The sequence below is a fragment of the Streptopelia decaocto genome (assembly GCF_964273445.1).
Source record: "Streptopelia decaocto genome assembly, chromosome: 1".
NCBI lineage: Eukaryota > Metazoa > Chordata > Aves > Columbiformes > Columbidae > Streptopelia > Streptopelia decaocto.
This window is the reverse complement of record NC_138663.1, coordinates 145130947-145148840: the sequence shown is the minus strand read 5'-3', so window position 1 is coordinate 145148840 and position 17894 is coordinate 145130947. Positions and strand designations below refer to the sequence as shown.

Sequence of the window (17894 nt, the reverse complement as noted above, 5' to 3'; positions counted from 1 at the left end):
CGTGGCAGTTTCTAAGAAGCCGAGTGCTGGTGTAAACCAATGCTATCCACTAGGAAGCTTTTAGATGCTCCAACCATACATAATTTATTTTCGCCAGTCACATGGCAATAAAGCTCATTTTGCATAATGGATACTGGCAATGGAAAAGTGCTTACAGGGTTTCAGTGGAGCAGACGGCCCTTTCATCTGTATCAAAGAGACATTAAACAATTACGGGAGCTTACAGCGTTTCTGTATTATAGAAAACTCAGAAAATAATGTTTTGAAGGCGTGCAAAGCCCATTGAGGCAGCAGTTACCCTGTTCAAACGTACCGCCGCACAATTGTTCATTCACGCCTCTTCCCGGCGTCTTTGTGCCTCGGGATTTACATCGAATTCATTTTCTGGCCTTCAACAACAATCCCGATCCGGCCCCGGCGGACCCGGTGCCGGCCACGCCCGCCCCGGCGCTGCCGCTTGCGCTCGGCCGTGCGCGGGTTCCGCGGGGCGGGCGGGGGCCGGGCTGGAGGAGCCGCCGCCCCGCGATCGGGAACCGGCGTCGGGGGCAGCGGCGGCCGCGCGAGGCCACCCGCCTCCCCACCGGCCGGTACCAACGGCCCCGGCACCGCCCGCCCGGGATGGCCGAAGACAGCCCCACCTCCCTCCTGCACCTCTCCATCATCCGCTGGTGCGTGTCGCCCCCTTCCCCGCCGCCGGGGCCGGAGCGGGGCGGCTTGGGGAGACCCCCGCTGAGGGTGGAGGCGGGGGGGGGCGCGGGAAGAGGCGGCCGCGCTGGTCGCCACCCGCCCCCCCTCGCCGCGGGGCTTGCAGGATCTGCCGGGTGGGCTTATCTCAGGGAGGGCGGGAGTCTTGCTTTTAGCACTTATGGCAGTTTTGTAAGACAAAAGCCTGATTTACTGTAAAGGCCCCGTCTTAGAATCATAGAATAATTCGGTTGGAAGAGACCCTCAGCATCATCGAGTCCAACCATAACCTAAATGTAGCACTAAACTATGTCCCTAAGAACCTTGTCTAAACACCTTTTAAACACCTTCAGGGATGGTGACTCCACCACTTCCCTGGGCAGCCTGTTCCAATGCCTGACAACCCTTTCCATGAACGATTTTTTCCTGATATCCAACCTAAACCTCCCTTTGTGCAACTTGAGGACATTTCCTCTCATCCTATCACTTGTTACTTGGGAGAAGAGACCAACCCCCTCCATGCTACAACCTCCTTTCAGGTAGTTGCAGAGAATGATAAGGTCTCCCCTCAGCCTCCTTTTCTCCAGGCTAAACAGCCCCAGTTCCCTCAGCTGCTCCTCATTAGGCTTGTGCTCCAGACCCCTCACCGGCTTCGTGGAGGTGCATAAATGATGCCATGAAAGTGGGGAACTTGCCCTGAAAATCCGTCTCCCACCACAAGTCTTGATGACATGGAGATGGCTTGACATGATGCTGTAATGCGGATGGTGAGGACCATCCCTGGCTGGACCACTCATGGCTGGCGTGGTTTTACAATGCACCATGAACTGAATTATGGTTGGACTCTGTGATCTTGAGGGTGTCTTCTTGATGACCTTGAGGGTCTCTTCCAACTGGAATTATTCTGATTCTATGAACAGCTATGAGGCTGCATGGCTGGTGTACTAAGCAACTGACATTCTCCAAGGTTATGTTTCCTTGAGGTGAAGGTAAGGGTTGAGCTCCTCAGTGAGATACTTTCTGTGGTGGAGTAAGGTTGTCACCATCATTTTCTTGTACTTTGAGAAGAGCGTTATCTACAGTGTGACAACCAAAGAGAAAACAGGGTTACTTGCCTTATATCCTCAAGTACAAATGAGTCCAGCTAGTAAAGAGTGTTGAAATTTTGTGTAACAACACACACAATCAAACTTTTAACTTGACAGCAAGTAATCTTAAATCTTCTTTTCCCTTCTCAGTAATACCTGAGCAGCAGGAGTTAGTTTGTTTTGCTGTCATATAGATACCACTAGTCCCATTTTAAAAGGGCTGAAGGAAGAGATTCACCCAAGATCATCCAACAAGTTTGAGACGCTACAGAAAAACGGATCATAAACAACCCTTGAAAGGACGAACCAATGATTTTTTCATCACAACAACCTTCCAAATCACCTTCTAATGTTTTGAAAATTTTTCAATATTTAGATTCCTTTTACAGTTGGTTCACTGACAATAGCAAACTAGATTTTGGTCCAGAAACGGTTTACAGCAAATTTACAAATCTCTATAATGGCCTGGCTGCCAAAGGTTCACATATAACAGGTGGCAAATCCCAAAAACCTATAGTCCATTTGAGGTCCTGGAACCAATCAGCTAACAATTTCAATGGAAAGTGTGGATAGAAAGTAACACATAAATGGAGAAGGTGTGCTTTTTCTTTACCCTCCATCTTTCTCCTTTGCAACTCTTTTCTATTTGTTGTCTTTATTAACAGTTTTGTTTTGATGCATTCCTTGAACACTCAGATTTTGAGAATCTCAGGTCTAATAGGCAAGAAGATGAGCACTGTGCTCTCTGTGGATTTTTTTTTCTTGATAGACACTATTTTTGTATTATGTGTCAGCACTAAGAAGGTGTTTGACTTGTTATTTGAAAAAGGCTGGCAGTTTAATAGACGATATATTCACAAAATTAAATTCCCAAATATTTTGTCACTAAATAGTTAAATGCTGAGACAAAACTATTGGCAGAAACCAGCTACTGAAGCAGGAATTAATTTCTGCTGCATTTCAAATCACTCTTGTGGTGTTATATTAAGGATGAATTTGGACTTAGGTTTAATCTCCTCTGGGACTGCTAAATTATGAAAGGTTTTGTGATGGTTGCTCTAGAAGAAACATGCATTTCTGCCTGCTGGGTGGCAGAAGCTCAGTCAGGACTCTTACCTAGGATAAATTTCATTTACCTTTCAGCCCCATGCTGAGAAACACCCCATTAGCGTGGCAGATCCCCCATATTTGGTGCAGGTTTCTGCTCATGCCTTGCCGTGAAGCCTTTGCTGTGGGGTGGTGGGGCCCGATATGGTGAGGAGCTGGTGAGGAGCTGAGCACAGCTCAGATCATGTACTTGGCAGCACCAGCCCCTTGGGTTGGTGGGTGAGAAGATGGGCTCCAAGGAGGTAAAAGTGAGGAATTTGGGGGCATTCTACTAGGGAGAGGGAAACCTGGGGGAGACAGTCAGTCTTCCTTCCTCGAGAAAGGGCATGAATAAAAGGTGAGGTAGATATCATCAGACTGCACAGTGATCGTGGTCTTGCCTAGTCTGTTCTAGCAAGCCAGTTTGACAAGACTTTATCCACTATTTACTGCCAATACAGCTAATACAGGAAGATAAACAATGGGTCGCCTGAAATCAGGCTACTAATAAAACAGAGGATGCTGATTTAAAATTTGACAGGCTTATCTCACCTGATGATTACGAAAAATCTGCTTTCTCAACCAACTCGATTATCAGTAAAGACACAGCGAGTAACTGGCACTGTGCTGCACCAGCATTCAGCTGATAAACCAATTAAATATGCATAAATCATTTGATATAACGGAAGCAGAGTCACAGTAAGAAAACACTGTCATACGATCAGTGTGTCATTCTTTGAAAATTAATGTCTCTGCTTCTCTGCTCCAGCTTTTCTCCTGTATTTGTACTGCAGGTGGCAATTATCTTCTGATACTAAAACTGTTGGCATTATCTCATAACTAAAAGGGTTTTTTCTGGTGAAGGTAACTCTTTAGGCTAATGAGCAATTAAGTTTGTCTTCCTCACCTTTTTCACACAAGCAGTTGCATTTACTTGACTATGACCATTCTGATAAGTAGAATGCACAAAGGATTTGGCCAAAGAATGAGTATTTAAAGACCTAAACCAGTTTCAGTCCCAGCAGTTCTATTAAATAGGAACTGTAAAATTAAAATTATCTTCTCTTATTAAACTTGAGCTAAAACCACTGAGGTTGTATGAGAACAGAATTTGGTCCTTCATAGTTCATGCACTGTCCATCCCAAAACACCATATTGCACATTTTAGATGGAAAAATGTTCATATTCTTTTCTTTGGTATAGTGGAGCCCTTTCTAATTAGAGGATCAAAGTTACATCCTTTGATGTAACAATAGTTACCATGTGAGAGATACTAATATTTTCCGTATTGATGTTGATATTATTATGATATTATTAAGTTGGGTTTTTTTAATTAAAAATTATGAGATCTAGTTCATTTATTAGCAGAGTTTCACATGACCTCTCTTACACTTTGGAAACAAGCGAAGTAGAACTTTAAAAGTTAAAAACCAAACATACCATATATATATGCATGAAAGTGTACATTTTTTTCCCCAGAATACAGGTTAACATGAAAGGACTAGCTCTCTTTGATTCTACACTTCCATAAAAACAGAGTAACTAATTACAGAGTTCACTGTAAACCTGATGAGCTATTAAAATCATAAGCTAACATTTTTTTTTTTCTAATTCTGACATAAACCAATTGATGTTTTTGTTTTAAAGGATAGCTGATAATTTCTATCTGTGTGAAGGATGCACTGTACCCCGTTGGCTACTATATGAATTGTATATGGAAAGCTGCTGTCCAAACTCCAAGTATCAAGTAAATTCAGCCACCTTTGGAAAGGTACAGAGTAGATAGGATATGTAAGATAAGAAGCAGAGATACCTCAAGAGAAAATCTGACGATCAAATATGCACACTGTATATCAAAAGATACTAAATAACAGAGAAGATTTAATATGTAATGTATTATGTTTGTGCCTTTTCTACCATATTTCTGGTAAGCCCTCAAGTAGACGCAGTTGTACTAGAGAAAAGAGTCTTGTCTGGGATGGAGTATATTTTCTTCAGGGAAGTGTTGTATGTTGCACTAGCAAAGATTTCTTTGCCAATATGTTTTAGAAAGCTTTACCAGGATAAACAGTGCAAGGTTGAACTTGTCCTAAGGAGCTGATTCTTCTCTCCTTAAAAGACTCATTTGGTTGTTATATAATTTTATACTGTCTTTTTAAGCACACTTGGGGAGATTTTCCTTCAAACGCACACTTAAAAAGTTGTTATAGAATCATCCAAACAAACACAGAGGTAAAACCCAATCTTCTTTAAACAGTTCTGCTCTACTAATACACAAAGATTGATACAACCTACAGAGCAATAATCACTTAGAAATCCCAACTGCAACAAATGCTCATAGCTATTCAACTTCATTTAACAAATTACGGAAGCAGGAATGCCTTGTGATTATTTGTTGCTCAAAACTTTTTGTCCAGAATTTCCTATTTTTACTGCTAAAATTTTTCTATTAGTGCCCATGCTAAGAGCTACTAAGCAGTGTCTTAACACTAACAAAAAATAATTTAAGTAAGAGTTGTACCTGAAATAAATTTCATTTGTGTGGGTGACCTTGTTTTAGGAATCATTTATCTCAGTCCAGTTGAATCTATTTTTTTTTTTTACTGGGTAACTTGAATCACTCTTACTAAAAATTAAGATTTGAGTGAGTGATCCAGTGTGATTCGTTACTCTGGCTTAATGGTAATCCCCCATCAACCAAGCCCATGAGTAGAATTTGCCTGGCTCAGTGTAGATGTCTGCCATTAAGCTAGTCACCTTAAAATCTCTTGGTAGCCAATAGAGACAAATAAGTAGTTACATATGATTCTTCTCACCCAAAATGAGTCATGTCAGGCAGCTCAGATGAAATATGCCTCAGAATTGCCTGTTTTTCTCCACTGAATACAGAGTCTACAGTGACTAGCTTAGACATCTTTATCCTGTAGCCACGTAGGTAAAATTAATCCCACCCTGTCTGTACACTTTGAGGTGCTCCAGCATGACTGAGTTACCATCTGTAAGCTAAGCCTGCTTGTGGTTAATTCATTTTAGCTTTATGTTGGGACAGGCATGGATGAAGCGTGAGTTTGGTCATGCAGAAGAGCTTAGCTGGTGAGCCATAGCTGCTATAGGTTGGTGCTTGCAACTGTTTGCTCACAGCCTTTACTGACCCAGGACATTGCAGGGCAAGTTAACACATCCCAAGTGAGCAAGCTGGGCTGCAGCTCCCCAGTGGCTTGAAATGGTTCTTCTGCAGCAGGAAGCGAGACCAAGCAGTGAGAGGCTGAAGGAGGCAGGAGCTGCAGCAACCCTGGCTTAAACTTAGGATACACAAGTAATGGGTTACCACAACCTAGCTAATGGTCTGAGCTATTAATAATTCATCAAGCTGTAGTAACCTGACTGCATTGCGTGGACTGTAAGGACTTCTGCAGTCAAGCCCCGTGTGAATAAAACTGACATGACACTACTAATCTCATCTGCCCTGAACACACTACTGTTGCTGCAGGAGCAATGACAATGGGAATAAGCATGTGTCTCATGTCACAGAAGCCCTAGATTCATAGGCTGTCCTTTTAGGAAAATGGGATTATGCTAAAACACCAGCTTGAGAAAGGGAGCAACTGAGGTGGGTGCATGCAGAACATGTAAAGAACAGGACCACTCCAACACTGTTAAAACTGAAGGTGCATGTTAGTGTGAGCTGAGGAAATTTGTCCTTTGGACCAGCAAAGTGCACTTGGCATGGAGTTCAAACTTTGCAATGCCAAGTAAAGGCTCCCCTCACTGACTTTGAGTACTCAGCCCTCTTTTCCTGCTATACAGGGAATTTTAGCTCCAGCTGTTCTGGGTTAGTCTCTGTCTTCACAAGACAGCTCATGCGGAATAATCGTAGTGAAGTGGATTATTACCCTGACAGTATCTTATTACTCTGTAAGGCCTAACCTTGACAGATGCTGTGTGACCTCAGTTCATATTTACCACCACAGTGGTCAAAAGGTCGCTTTGCAGCTTGATGATTCAGTTCCTTTTAAAACAGATAAGTCAGGCCCTATCCTGCGAGTACTCCTTGCAAGAGTGGGTGGGTGGGCCAAGTCTCTTGTGTAAGTCCAACTTGAATTAGTAAGGCTTGCAGGACTGACAGAGTACTGGAGAATCGTGGCATCTTCAAGTTGCCCCAGGTGATATATCTCACCTGACAGTGGGTGGTCTCCTGGTGTGTGCACTGACTGTGTTCCAGGGCAAGGTAAAACAGACTAATCTAAAGAAATCCCTACCTGAGGGAGGAAATCCCTTAAATTACTTAGATTTCTATCCACAAAAGTCTGATTGAGTTCAGTTCAGCAGTTACCATTTGAGCGGTATGTAAGAACAGGTATTAGCCTGCAAATAATGGAAAGCAAAAGAAGGGATTAAGGAGAAAAAATGTAGCAGATATGTTTTCGCATTTTAGAATGAATTTGCTGAGTATCTCTGATTCTTTTTTTTTTTCCCCAGCTCATTCGGTTAGTTTTCCCAGGTCTGGGGACAAGAAGGCTGGGCACAAGAGGGAGTACCAGGTATTTAGTTTGTGTCCTTTGTTCAAAAATGTTATTTATAACTGTTCTGATAAAATTTAGAAACGGCTGGATTTTCAGCTCCACCGCTGTAATACAGCAGCCAAATTGTTGGTTGCAAGTCTGTAATACACTGCAAGACCCAGAGTGACTTGTGATATCACCCAGTACATTAAAATAAAGTTAATTCCATGAAGATCACCACCTGAAAGCTGCTTTGGTAGGGCATGAATTCCAGATCAGGCTGGTTTTAAAAAAATCAGTGCTCCAATTTGTACTGGCTATTACAGCCTGTGTTGCATGAGGCACCTGCCAGACATCACAACCTTACTCAGAGCTCTTGAGACACGGGGTCAGGAAAACCTGTCTCTGGGATGCATGGGGGTGGCAGCCGTGACTAATGTTTGTGTTGTGCTTTTCATCCTTGCACATATCTGTGGAGTGACCCAGCATGTACTGGTGGTCAAGGGAAATGTTGTAAACAGTTTAAAACCATTTAAATCAGACCACCTTAGATCCTCCTCCTACATTCCTTTCTTTTCGCTTCCCTTTCTTCTAGAGCACAGAGAGTTTGATACTCTTTCATTGATTCAATATCTGAACTTATAATCACACTCTGAACATCCAGACTGGAAAAAGGGCTGTTTTAAGGGCATTGAGACAGAGTAATTTTAAAAGCATTTTGAGTAGCTATCAAGTACTGGCTTTGAGACTGACATGCCCTTACTTGATCTGCGACTTTTCTCCACTAGTCTGGACTTGCTATCAGCTTGATTCAGCAAGATCCTTTATTTTGGGAGTGCCTCACCACAGACACTCCCAGGTTCCTCCTCAGGCATGGATTTGGGACAGTGTGTGATAGTCCCCAGCCTCCATGCTCTCTCTCTTCCCACCAGCAGAAGGTTACACACTGTGGGCTGCTGGTGGCCCCAAACCCTTGCTCCCCTGGCTTCCCAGTGACCCAGCCTGGCCAGAGCCAACTGGTAACACCTGGGAAGCAAGGATGTTGACCCTGTTACTCATCAAGGTTGGGATAAACCTTAGAGAAGGTCTGGAGGGTTTATTGGATTTTAGCTTGCCATGACCACTGATGTGCCACTCTGTCCCTAAGTTGCTGCGAATGGCTGTGGAACACCTGCACCACATCCTTAAACTGCCAGGGGGACATGGGGCCCTGTGTCAGCTGGGATTCTGGTCCCTGACTTCACTGAGTGTTCTGTACAAATCTGTTGCAACCCATGCACCAGCTTATGTTTGCTCATTTAGAAGACGGTATCATTCCAGGCCAAAAACTGTTAAAAAGTTTTCAAAGAGTTTGTGCAATTATCTTCTGCATGTGACAACACGTTTTCAACAGAATTTTAAAAAACAAATGTACCTTATTTTACTCGATCTTTTCTTGTTTAAATGAGATGATTATCTGCTTTCAAATGAGGAGTATGACTTATTTACTGGCTTGTTGAAAATCATAAGCTCATCAGTTCATATATTTTTTCCTAGGTATCATTATGATGGAATAGCTATCAAGAAGAACTCTTCCTTTTATGCACGTTATTGCTCTCTTCTGTCTGAAAAAAATTATCACAGGTTTGTTTTTTTGAATGTTTTAATCACAAAATATCACATGACAGTCTATATATTGTCTGTATATAAAAGTCTGTAAATCATCTGTTGGACATTGACAACAGTATTATATTTTTCTTATTATTATACACAATATAAAAGTACTATGCCCTTAAGTGCTGTGCCCTAACAGAGAAGCTCCATTTTGAAAACATGCCCTGCCTAATCAGACTTCCTTGAATTGGACTTTTTAGCCAGATAGATCTTAAAGGCAATAACTTGTGCCAAACTTAAAACAGGAACCTAATATATTGAGACTCTAGAAGTTCAAATAAATATATTGGCATCCTAGCACCTTCTGTATTAAACAGTAGGCTGAAGAGACATGCATTAAATGCACTGTTGTGAAGAGTCCTACACATAATCGTGTTATCTGGGGGTTTTTTTGCTACTTGAAACAATGAGGTATATTGCTTTGAAAATACTTCCTTCACTTTGTTTTAAAATTTCAGATTTTAAAATCACCTCTTTTAAGGAAACAACAATGAGAAATGTATGAGTATGAATTGATTGCAAAAATGAAAAGTCTGAAGGTAATTGATAAACGTAAGATACTTTGTCAGACTGAACTGTAGACATGAGCATGTTCCAGTTGCAGGCAGATGGGGAAGAGTTCTCATAGATAAGCTCATGGTTGAGATAAACAAACCACAGACTTGCCTTTCTCCCCAGAAAAAAAAGAAGAAAAATGCTGCTACCCCTTAGCAGTTTTACACTTCTTTTTAATGCACAGAAGAAAAATAGGTGTAGCCTATGCCTTGGACTTTGGAGACCAGGCTCATATCCTCACTCTCTTACAGACTTGTACATTACTTTAATGTCTATACAGATAAATTCTGTGCTTTGGTTTCCATTCTTTAAAATAGAGCTATAGCATTTTTCTATAGCATGAATGTTAGAGGGATACTATCAGCCTGTTAGGTACCCAGATACTTTGAGGATGATGAAAGTTGTTTCAGTGTCTGTGATATTTTACATGACAGTTACTTAGCTGAATTCACACTCCGTGAGAGAATGGAAAATATACCCATAGGTTTATTGTCCTTCTCCATGGGTTTTGCAGCAGAGTAAAGTTGCAAAAGTCCATAGAGTGACAGCGGTAAAGAATGGGACAGGGCAGAGGATCAGGTTCAGCAGACGATCGAGTGGCAATCTGTTGTTGTGAGACCAAATAAATTATTCATAGGCAACTCGAGGCTCTTTTCCCATGGGACCCTTACTGAAGTGATATCCCTCGCTGCCTGTGCACCCAGTACAACCAGAACAGGCCTAAGAGTTGACATCTGTAATAAGGAAAAGTCTTGGCCACTGTTCGAGGAACATTGCAAGTCTGTGGCTGCCTCTCTGGTGGTATTTCTTCTTCAGGGAAAGAAAGGTGTTTCCCTGCAGCATCACCTGAATACAGTAACCTTGCTGGGCATAGTAGGAAAGCTGCTAGTTCTGGTCGTAGAAAAGATGAGAGAGAAAACAGAACAATTTTGATTGTTGCTCCTTTTTCTCCCGGCAGCGAAACATACTGAAAAATGGCAAAAAGTAGAAGGAACCAAAGAAGTGATGTTGGCTAAGTCCAGGCCAGGTGCAGAAACAAAGCCATTAGCCACTGCTGGGAGCCAGAAGCCGCACATATGCCAGCAGAGCTTGTGTCCTTGGCCCCCTCACAGAAATGAGCCACATTCCCTGCCAGGCTGGGGACACACTATAGCCTCTGCTTAACCTTAGGGGAGCTGCTGCACTGGCTGCAGGCCTCCCTCTCCTTCTCCACCAGCTGCCAGAGGCACGTGCCCAGACACCTACTCCTTACAAACTGTATTTCACTTGGTCAAACCAAGGAAAAAGGTGCTGGCATAACCAGTCATCTAGTGATCTTGATAAAGCTTCTTGAGACAACTTTTCAGATTAAAAAAAAAAAAAAATTGAAATATAAATATTGTATTCAGACAAAGATAATCTTTCTAGTTGCAATAGTGAAGTCTCTTAACTACAAAATTATCTTGTCTGACACTTCCTTCCTCCTCACAGTTATAAGGAGTTGCTAAGCTGATGTGTGGAGATGATCAGCTGAAATTTGAACAGCTTCCACTCTAAATGCAGCCACACGTCCCTGTCCTGAGCCAGGGTGCACACCTGCAACACCTGGGTGGCCAAGTGTTGCAATTACTCCTTAGTGTCTGATAAAAGACAGCAGGAAAAAAAAGAACAGAGAGAAAGCAGCAAAAAAAGCACAAAACACAGCCAGAGGTGCATGAGTAGTGCAGGATTTTTTTTTTTTTTTTAAATAGGCCACATACAAAATAAACAGCAGCTTCAATCAAATAAGTGAGTTTGTTTCCATCTGTATTTAGAGTTTTCTACATTCATTGCAAATAAGTAGGAACACAACAAGGAAATACCTCATCGTTACTGTCCTTTCAGTTTAGGGTTGAGTACTTTTTGAAATCAGAATTGTTTCTCATGATCCAGTGAAGTCGATAAAACTAGCAGTAGCAAATTCTAGATTTTTTTTTAATATGAAAATTGAAACTTAGAAAATGACTAATGAAATCTTGAAGACTTCTCTACGTGCAAGAACAAATTTTGTTCTCACAGAGGTAATCTTATCATTGCAACAAGGGTACTTGACCCATAATATCTCAATATTTGAGAGTGTGTTGGTGTGGACATTTCTACATTATAGTGAAGAAGATTTTTCATATACCATTGCAGTGCAGTCCAAATACTGGTCTGTGAACCAGACCCAGCTAATGGGATGTATTTCACTGGCTTGTTGCCATTTCTCTCTGGCAGAGCCAGGGACTGTCTGTTTGAGTAGTGAATGTGTTCTAAATAACTATTGCTCCCTCCAATGCCTGAATAGAGATCAACATGCAGATGCTTTTTTTTTGGTGCATCTACCTGAGGGGAAGGTAGAGCTGGGAGCCCAGTTGAGAGATCGAGGCATCCACCAAACCTGCCGTCTGGTGAAGAAAGGAAGGGTTTTGAAACTATGATCCACTCTCTCTAATTACTGGAAAGAATATTTATTGACCATATTGAGATATTCAGCAATTGACATGGTTCTGGTAGCACGAACTGGGCCCATTAAAAGTCTGGCAGGTTGGGAGCTTTGCTTGTCGGTGTAATAGAAATGGTAATAAGATTATAATGGTTTGCCTTTGACTACAAAGAAGGAATTTGCCTTTCAGTAGTCAGTGGGGCCTTGGATGTCTCGGGTGGCTGAGTTGGGGTGATGAGATCAGTCTTATACAGCACCTGTCGGTTCATTTATTAAGATATGCATACTGCAACTCTGATGATGATGATGATGATGATGATGATGATGTGAAAGTAGCGCAAATAAAAACAACTGTACCCACTGAGGCCACCAAATGTATTATGGAGATTTAAGGAAATCTGGTGTTTTGCCGATTTGTGTTACAATAGAGTGCCCTCTAGGAATGAGAGCTTTGAGGATGAGGTCTCTCTAAAATGGTATCTGTTCTGGCAGATCAAGGAGGCTTGGCCTATGGCAGTGTTAAAAAATGCCAGTGAATTTTGGCTTTGTAAGAGTTACTTTACGGTTCTAATAATAGGGAAGGTTTGGGCTTCTGACTTTCTAGCAAAGCAAACCTATGATTTTTTAATTTTAAAAAATCTGATATGATTCTAGCATATTACCTTTTCTAATCTCAGTGTAATCTGACAGTCAACAGCATGTACATTCACCACCCTCCCTCCTCTCTTTTTTCCTTTGTCCTTCCCATTCACCTCCTTTGTTAGCCTTTTTGTCATCCTCACCATTGTATTTCCCATTTTAGCTCTAGTTCCCACCTCACAGCATCATCCAAACTCTGCAAGAGATACTGTGAAATGCCTTGTGATTTTGCTGTCACCCATTTTCCCCTTCTCCCACCCACCTCCTCTTTTGTGTGTCCTATCTTTACCCAGGCACAGCTCTCCAGGGGAAGGGAGCAGTTCTGCCTGGCAGACGAGCCCCTCTGTGGGCACCGGGTGAGTCTGAACCCCCTTTGCTAACAGAGGGAGCACATAGATGTTAAATTCCCATAGGTATTTGCATTTAATCATCACCAAGCTCCTGGCTGGCTGCTGGGGTGCGGGAGGACCCACGCAGCACCCCTTCTCACTTCGGGGGGAGCGGGGAGCCAGCCTGCTGTGGGAGCCAGCCCACTGGAGGAGAGTAATGCTGATCCGTGTTACCATAGCAGCAGCAGGAGAAGATACAGCTGGCCGCCTTCTCAGGGAGAGCAGGAGCTGGAAAATATTCATTAATTTTGTTTCACAGGCTTTAGAAATCTGCAGGACTCATTTGAAAGAAGCGTTATGAAACATCTCTACTTACACGTTCTCCCCTTTGTCCAGCCACCAACTCTAAAATGCCTGGGAGAAAGTCGATAGCATTACCAAACACACCCCACATGAACATTGTGTTCTGCCTTGGGCAGCCCATTTGGTTGTTTCACTGGGGCACTGCCTTCATGGCAGAGAGTAGGGGCAGAGGGAAGGGTAATTTTTCAGGTGACAAGGTTCAGTCCTGTGGGCAGCAGGGAAGCGTGAGGAAGCATTTCCCATGGCTTGAGTTTCCAAGCAGATAAGCTGTTACGTTTTGTCCTCTGTCCCTTCAGGATGTCCAGTGGTACCCTGGTTTATAACACATCCCAGCAGTGAAACTCAACAGCCAGGGTCTGACTAGATAGCCTGAGTGTTGGCAGTCACCAGTGGAAGCATATTTTCTACAAAGCCCTTGCCTGTCACCCTTCAAAAACAGCTGAGTCTAAAAGGACCCTGGAGTTTGAAATGCCTTCACAGACAGTGAGCAGGTGTCAGCAGCAGATGGAGGCTTGACTGGAGGAATCCAACTCTCACAGCACGTCCCTTTCCCAGCAATGTTGCCTCTCCCTCCTGTAGCATAAGCCTCAGCAAAACAGGCAGGGAGAGAGGCAGGAGATGGGAAAGCAAGAAGGCAGCCTCCTGTGCCCGCATCCTGGGCTTTTCAGCCAAAAGCCAGCGGTCAAGCCTTTGCAGGTCCAGGTGAATTCTGAACATGTGCAACATCGCAGCAGGCTTGCAAATTAAATGGGGGACAATTGGAAAAAAAAAAAAACCCAAAAACCAAACATCTAAAGTGATACAGAGTACAGAACATGGAATTGCTGTGAAATTAAAGCACAAGGATGATAGTGTTTTCATTATTTGCATGTTTATAATAGTTGTCATCATTGCAAATTAACTGATTCTGGTGCAAAAAGTTGGAAGGCATTGCACTGTTAAATGGCCAATACCTTGCTGTCTTTATAATGAATGGCTCAGTTTTACCTTAAAATGAAGTTGCAATACTCATTAGAAAATCATGGGACTACTGAATGACAGGAAAGACGGGGGGGGGTCATTTCTCAAACATAATGCTCCAGCCTAGTGCACTGCATTCAGTTTGAGCTCATTTTCTTACTAAATACAAAATAAATTGGTGGGCTTTTTAAAGGTTTTTTTCTGTTGTATATTTTACCACAGTGGAAATGCCTGCAGTTTTGAAGATGCAGCTGGTTACAGGAGCAAAAGCCAAAAAAAGAGAACAGTGAGTTTTGGATACATTAAACTTATAACAAAATGTCTGTCTATCTGTGTGTATAATTAGAACTGCTGTATATGTTCTGGTGAAATACAGTTAACCCATCTTCTTCTTAAAAATAGTGTAACCTCACTAAATGCTTACTTCTCCCACTCTTGTTTCACCTGGTAGCGAAATATTTTTGTTGTCTTAATGTCAGCTCATATAATTTCATTTGTGCTGTGGGTGGAAATTGTGGCTGACAACCCAGTTTTTGAGTATTAAGGGAGATAGTGGGGCACAATCTTCCGGGCCTGAGGCCCAGAGTGACAGACCCTCGTGCTGCTGACCCATTTATGTTTTCAATGCACTCAGAGTTTATTGGCATGAAAAGTATTTAAAGATAATACTAGGAAACGATAAAGAAAACAAGAGTGCAAGCCCTGCCAGCAGGCTAGCAGGACTATGGGTCCTGTACTTGGCACTGCTGAGGTCCCACCTTGAATCCTGTGTTCAGTTTTGGGCCCCTCACTACAAGAAAGACACTGAGGTGCTGGAGAGAGTGCAGAGAAGGGCAACGAAGCTGTTGAGGGCTGATGAGGAGCAGCTGAGGGAACTGGGGCTGTTTAGCCTGGAGAAAAGGAGGCTGAGGGGGGATCTTACTACTGTCTACAACTACCTGAAAGGAGGTTGTAGCATGGAGGGGGTTGGTCTCTTCTCCCAAGTAACAAGTGACAGGATGAGAGGAAATCCCCTCAAGTTGCACCAGGGGAGGTTTGGATTGGATATTAGGATTTTTTTTTTAATTGAAAGGGTTGTCAGGCATTGGACTAGGCTTCCCAGGGAAGTAGTGGAGCCACCATCCCTGGAGGTGTTTGAAAGACACGTAGATGAGGGTTTTAGAGACATGTTTTAGTGCCAGTGTTAGGTTAATGGTTTGACTCAATGATCTTAAGTGTGTCTTCCAACCAGAATGATTTCATGATTCTGCGCTCACCAAAAAGAGCAGATTTGAGGCTGACCTGTGGCAGTTCTCCCATAAGCATGCTGCCATGGGATGGCTTGACATGGGGGGTTGTTGGGAGCCAGCCAGCAGAGCATGAGCAACAAGCTTATGTGGGCCAAAGTGAGGAAAAAAGGAGGGACTGGATGTCTGTCTTATTTTTACAGAGCACTGGGGTGCGGTAATGAGTGCTCTGAAGTGGATGTAATGACGGCTGATGAGAAATGTGCTGTCTCCCCAACAGCAGAACCAACTATCTGCAGCCTTATTTAGAAGATTACAACTGTGACATGAGTGCTATAGAAAATATATGTGGAAGATATGTATAGCATTAAATATTCACTGGCCTTAAAAAGAAATTCATGTACTGTTTGGGATTTAAACATTTAGTCAGCCATGTTTGTGTCTTTCATCCACCTCTACTTTCCAAAAAAAATACATCTTATTAAAAATCATGTTATACAATTTCAAGGAAGTGCTTAATACCTTTAATAGAACCGACAAGATAATTGTGATTTTTTTAATTATTATTATTGTTCAAAATAAATTCTGATGCATTGAGAGCAAGAATTTGCAGTGTTCTCCATCTGTCGTTTATCTGAAGACTGAACAAGAGAGATATCAGTACCCTTGGCCTGAATTCAACAGAATTTATCTTTGGGAGCAAGAACTAGGGAAGAAATACCCATATGAAATGGTACGTTCAAGTATTTGGTTATCACACAAGTTAGCTCTTTGCCTCTGTGATCTTTTTGTACCTACTTTTTGGTCACTTTCTCCAGGTTGTTCTGCTTGTAAATGAGTACCACAGCCATTGCCAAGATCTTCTACATATGGTGAGAAAGGAAGAGCTTGACAAGGTATGCCTTTGCCTTAATAACACTCATTCTGATGACAGCAAACAACTCTAAGGATAAAATAATTTCTGTGTAGCTTATTGATGGTTTGTTCTAAGGTAGATGACCATTTAGAGACAAAAGGAGAATTCAGTCAAATTATTTGGGAGTTCTTAACTAACACAACATGCTCCAAGAATCTGAGTTTGTAGGCATATCCTGAACACTCCTGGCACATCAACAGGTCTGAGCCCAGCACAAAACACAAAGCCATAGACATATATTTCATTAGATCCACATATCCACGGCACAATTCTTTGTTTCTCTCCTCTTTCTTATGCTGCCTTGCAAGGTTCAGCTTGTTGCCCCAGGATGCTTGCACTTACGCTGGCACCCGGCCAAGATGGGGCCAGTCAGAGAGCCCACCTCCACAGTTATTCTTTTGTTTATATGTGCCGTTTTATTGAATTACACTTCATATTTCACAAGGGCAAAATCAGTGAAAATTCATAAATGACTTTGTGCAACAGGTGGAAGATTGTATCATGTCATTCTGGAGGTCTCTGCAGCCTGAAAATATAGCATTTATGTCCTTGCCAGATGTATGCCAGCTGTTCAAAAGCTATGACAGGCAGCTATTCAAGGTACCGTAGACACACTTGTTTGTTGTGATTATGTTATTATGTGTTTGTATCTTTTTGGTAGTTCTACCTGAGGAGAAGGGCCAGCTGTTTCTTGTGTGCTGTACAACAGGATTTTAGTTTGTACCTCAAGTCTGTTCTTTGGCTTCTTTGGGACTTTTTAAGGAGTCAGTGGAAATTAAGATAACTTCAATTATTCCTTTGAAAGTCCCTAATATAAATGGAGTATGCTGTTATAAATGTAGTCTGTAGTTTTGGTGTGAGGTTATGTGGCAGAAGTTTCACCTAAAAACTGTTTTCCAAATTAGGAGAGTTATTTTTCCTTTGAGGACACTACTGCATTTCTTGGTGACATTCCACATAGAAATATGCAGTTTTCTGATAAAAATAATTTGCTCCTCATTTACAGCAGGTCATTAAGTAGTGTCTAATAATTAATTCAGGACATGATATTTATTTTTAAGATCTTTTTCCTTCTGCTAATAAATGTAGCTTAGCTGCTGCTTAATTGGAAGAAAAAAAATGAGCTTCTTTACACTTACATTTAAAGTATAAATACGATTTTGTTTCAAGCTGCTGTAAATACCTCTAGTACACCAATCATTTGCAGCTCCATGAATTGTATTCTAGGAAATGGAGGACATCTTACTTCATGATTTCCTGGAGGAGGTGCCTGTGCAACGCATTAAGTCAATGAGATTGTTCAGTAAAAATATTGAAGTTTGGCTGCTTAATGCTTTGAAAGAGTTTCCATTACCGCTCCAAACATCTAAATCTAAAGGTATGTTTGAGTAATAGAGATATTTGCATAAAATAACCTTTGCTTAAATAGCAAAGAAGATTGTATTACAAG

The 17894-nt window shown here is 42.1% G+C and overlaps 1 protein-coding gene across 1 annotated transcript in view; it reads left to right on the top strand.

Annotated features, from left to right (window-relative positions):
- Window positions 1–618: 618 nt before the first annotated feature.
- The window catches only part of RFX8 (regulatory factor X8), a gene marked incomplete at its 5' end in the record, with an annotated part of 35676 nt that continues 18400 nt past the window's right edge, over window positions 619–17894 (top strand). The window contains 7 exons of the mRNA XM_082043056.1: window positions 619–668; window positions 4506–4629; window positions 7338–7399; window positions 8897–8975; window positions 16347–16424; window positions 16931–17044; window positions 17672–17822. Of these exons, the coding sequence (XP_081899182.1) occupies window positions 619–668; window positions 4506–4629; window positions 7338–7399; window positions 8897–8975; window positions 16347–16424; window positions 16931–17044; window positions 17672–17822 (658 nt within the window). The remainder of the gene's footprint in view (window positions 669–4505; window positions 4630–7337; window positions 7400–8896; window positions 8976–16346; window positions 16425–16930; window positions 17045–17671; window positions 17823–17894) is intronic.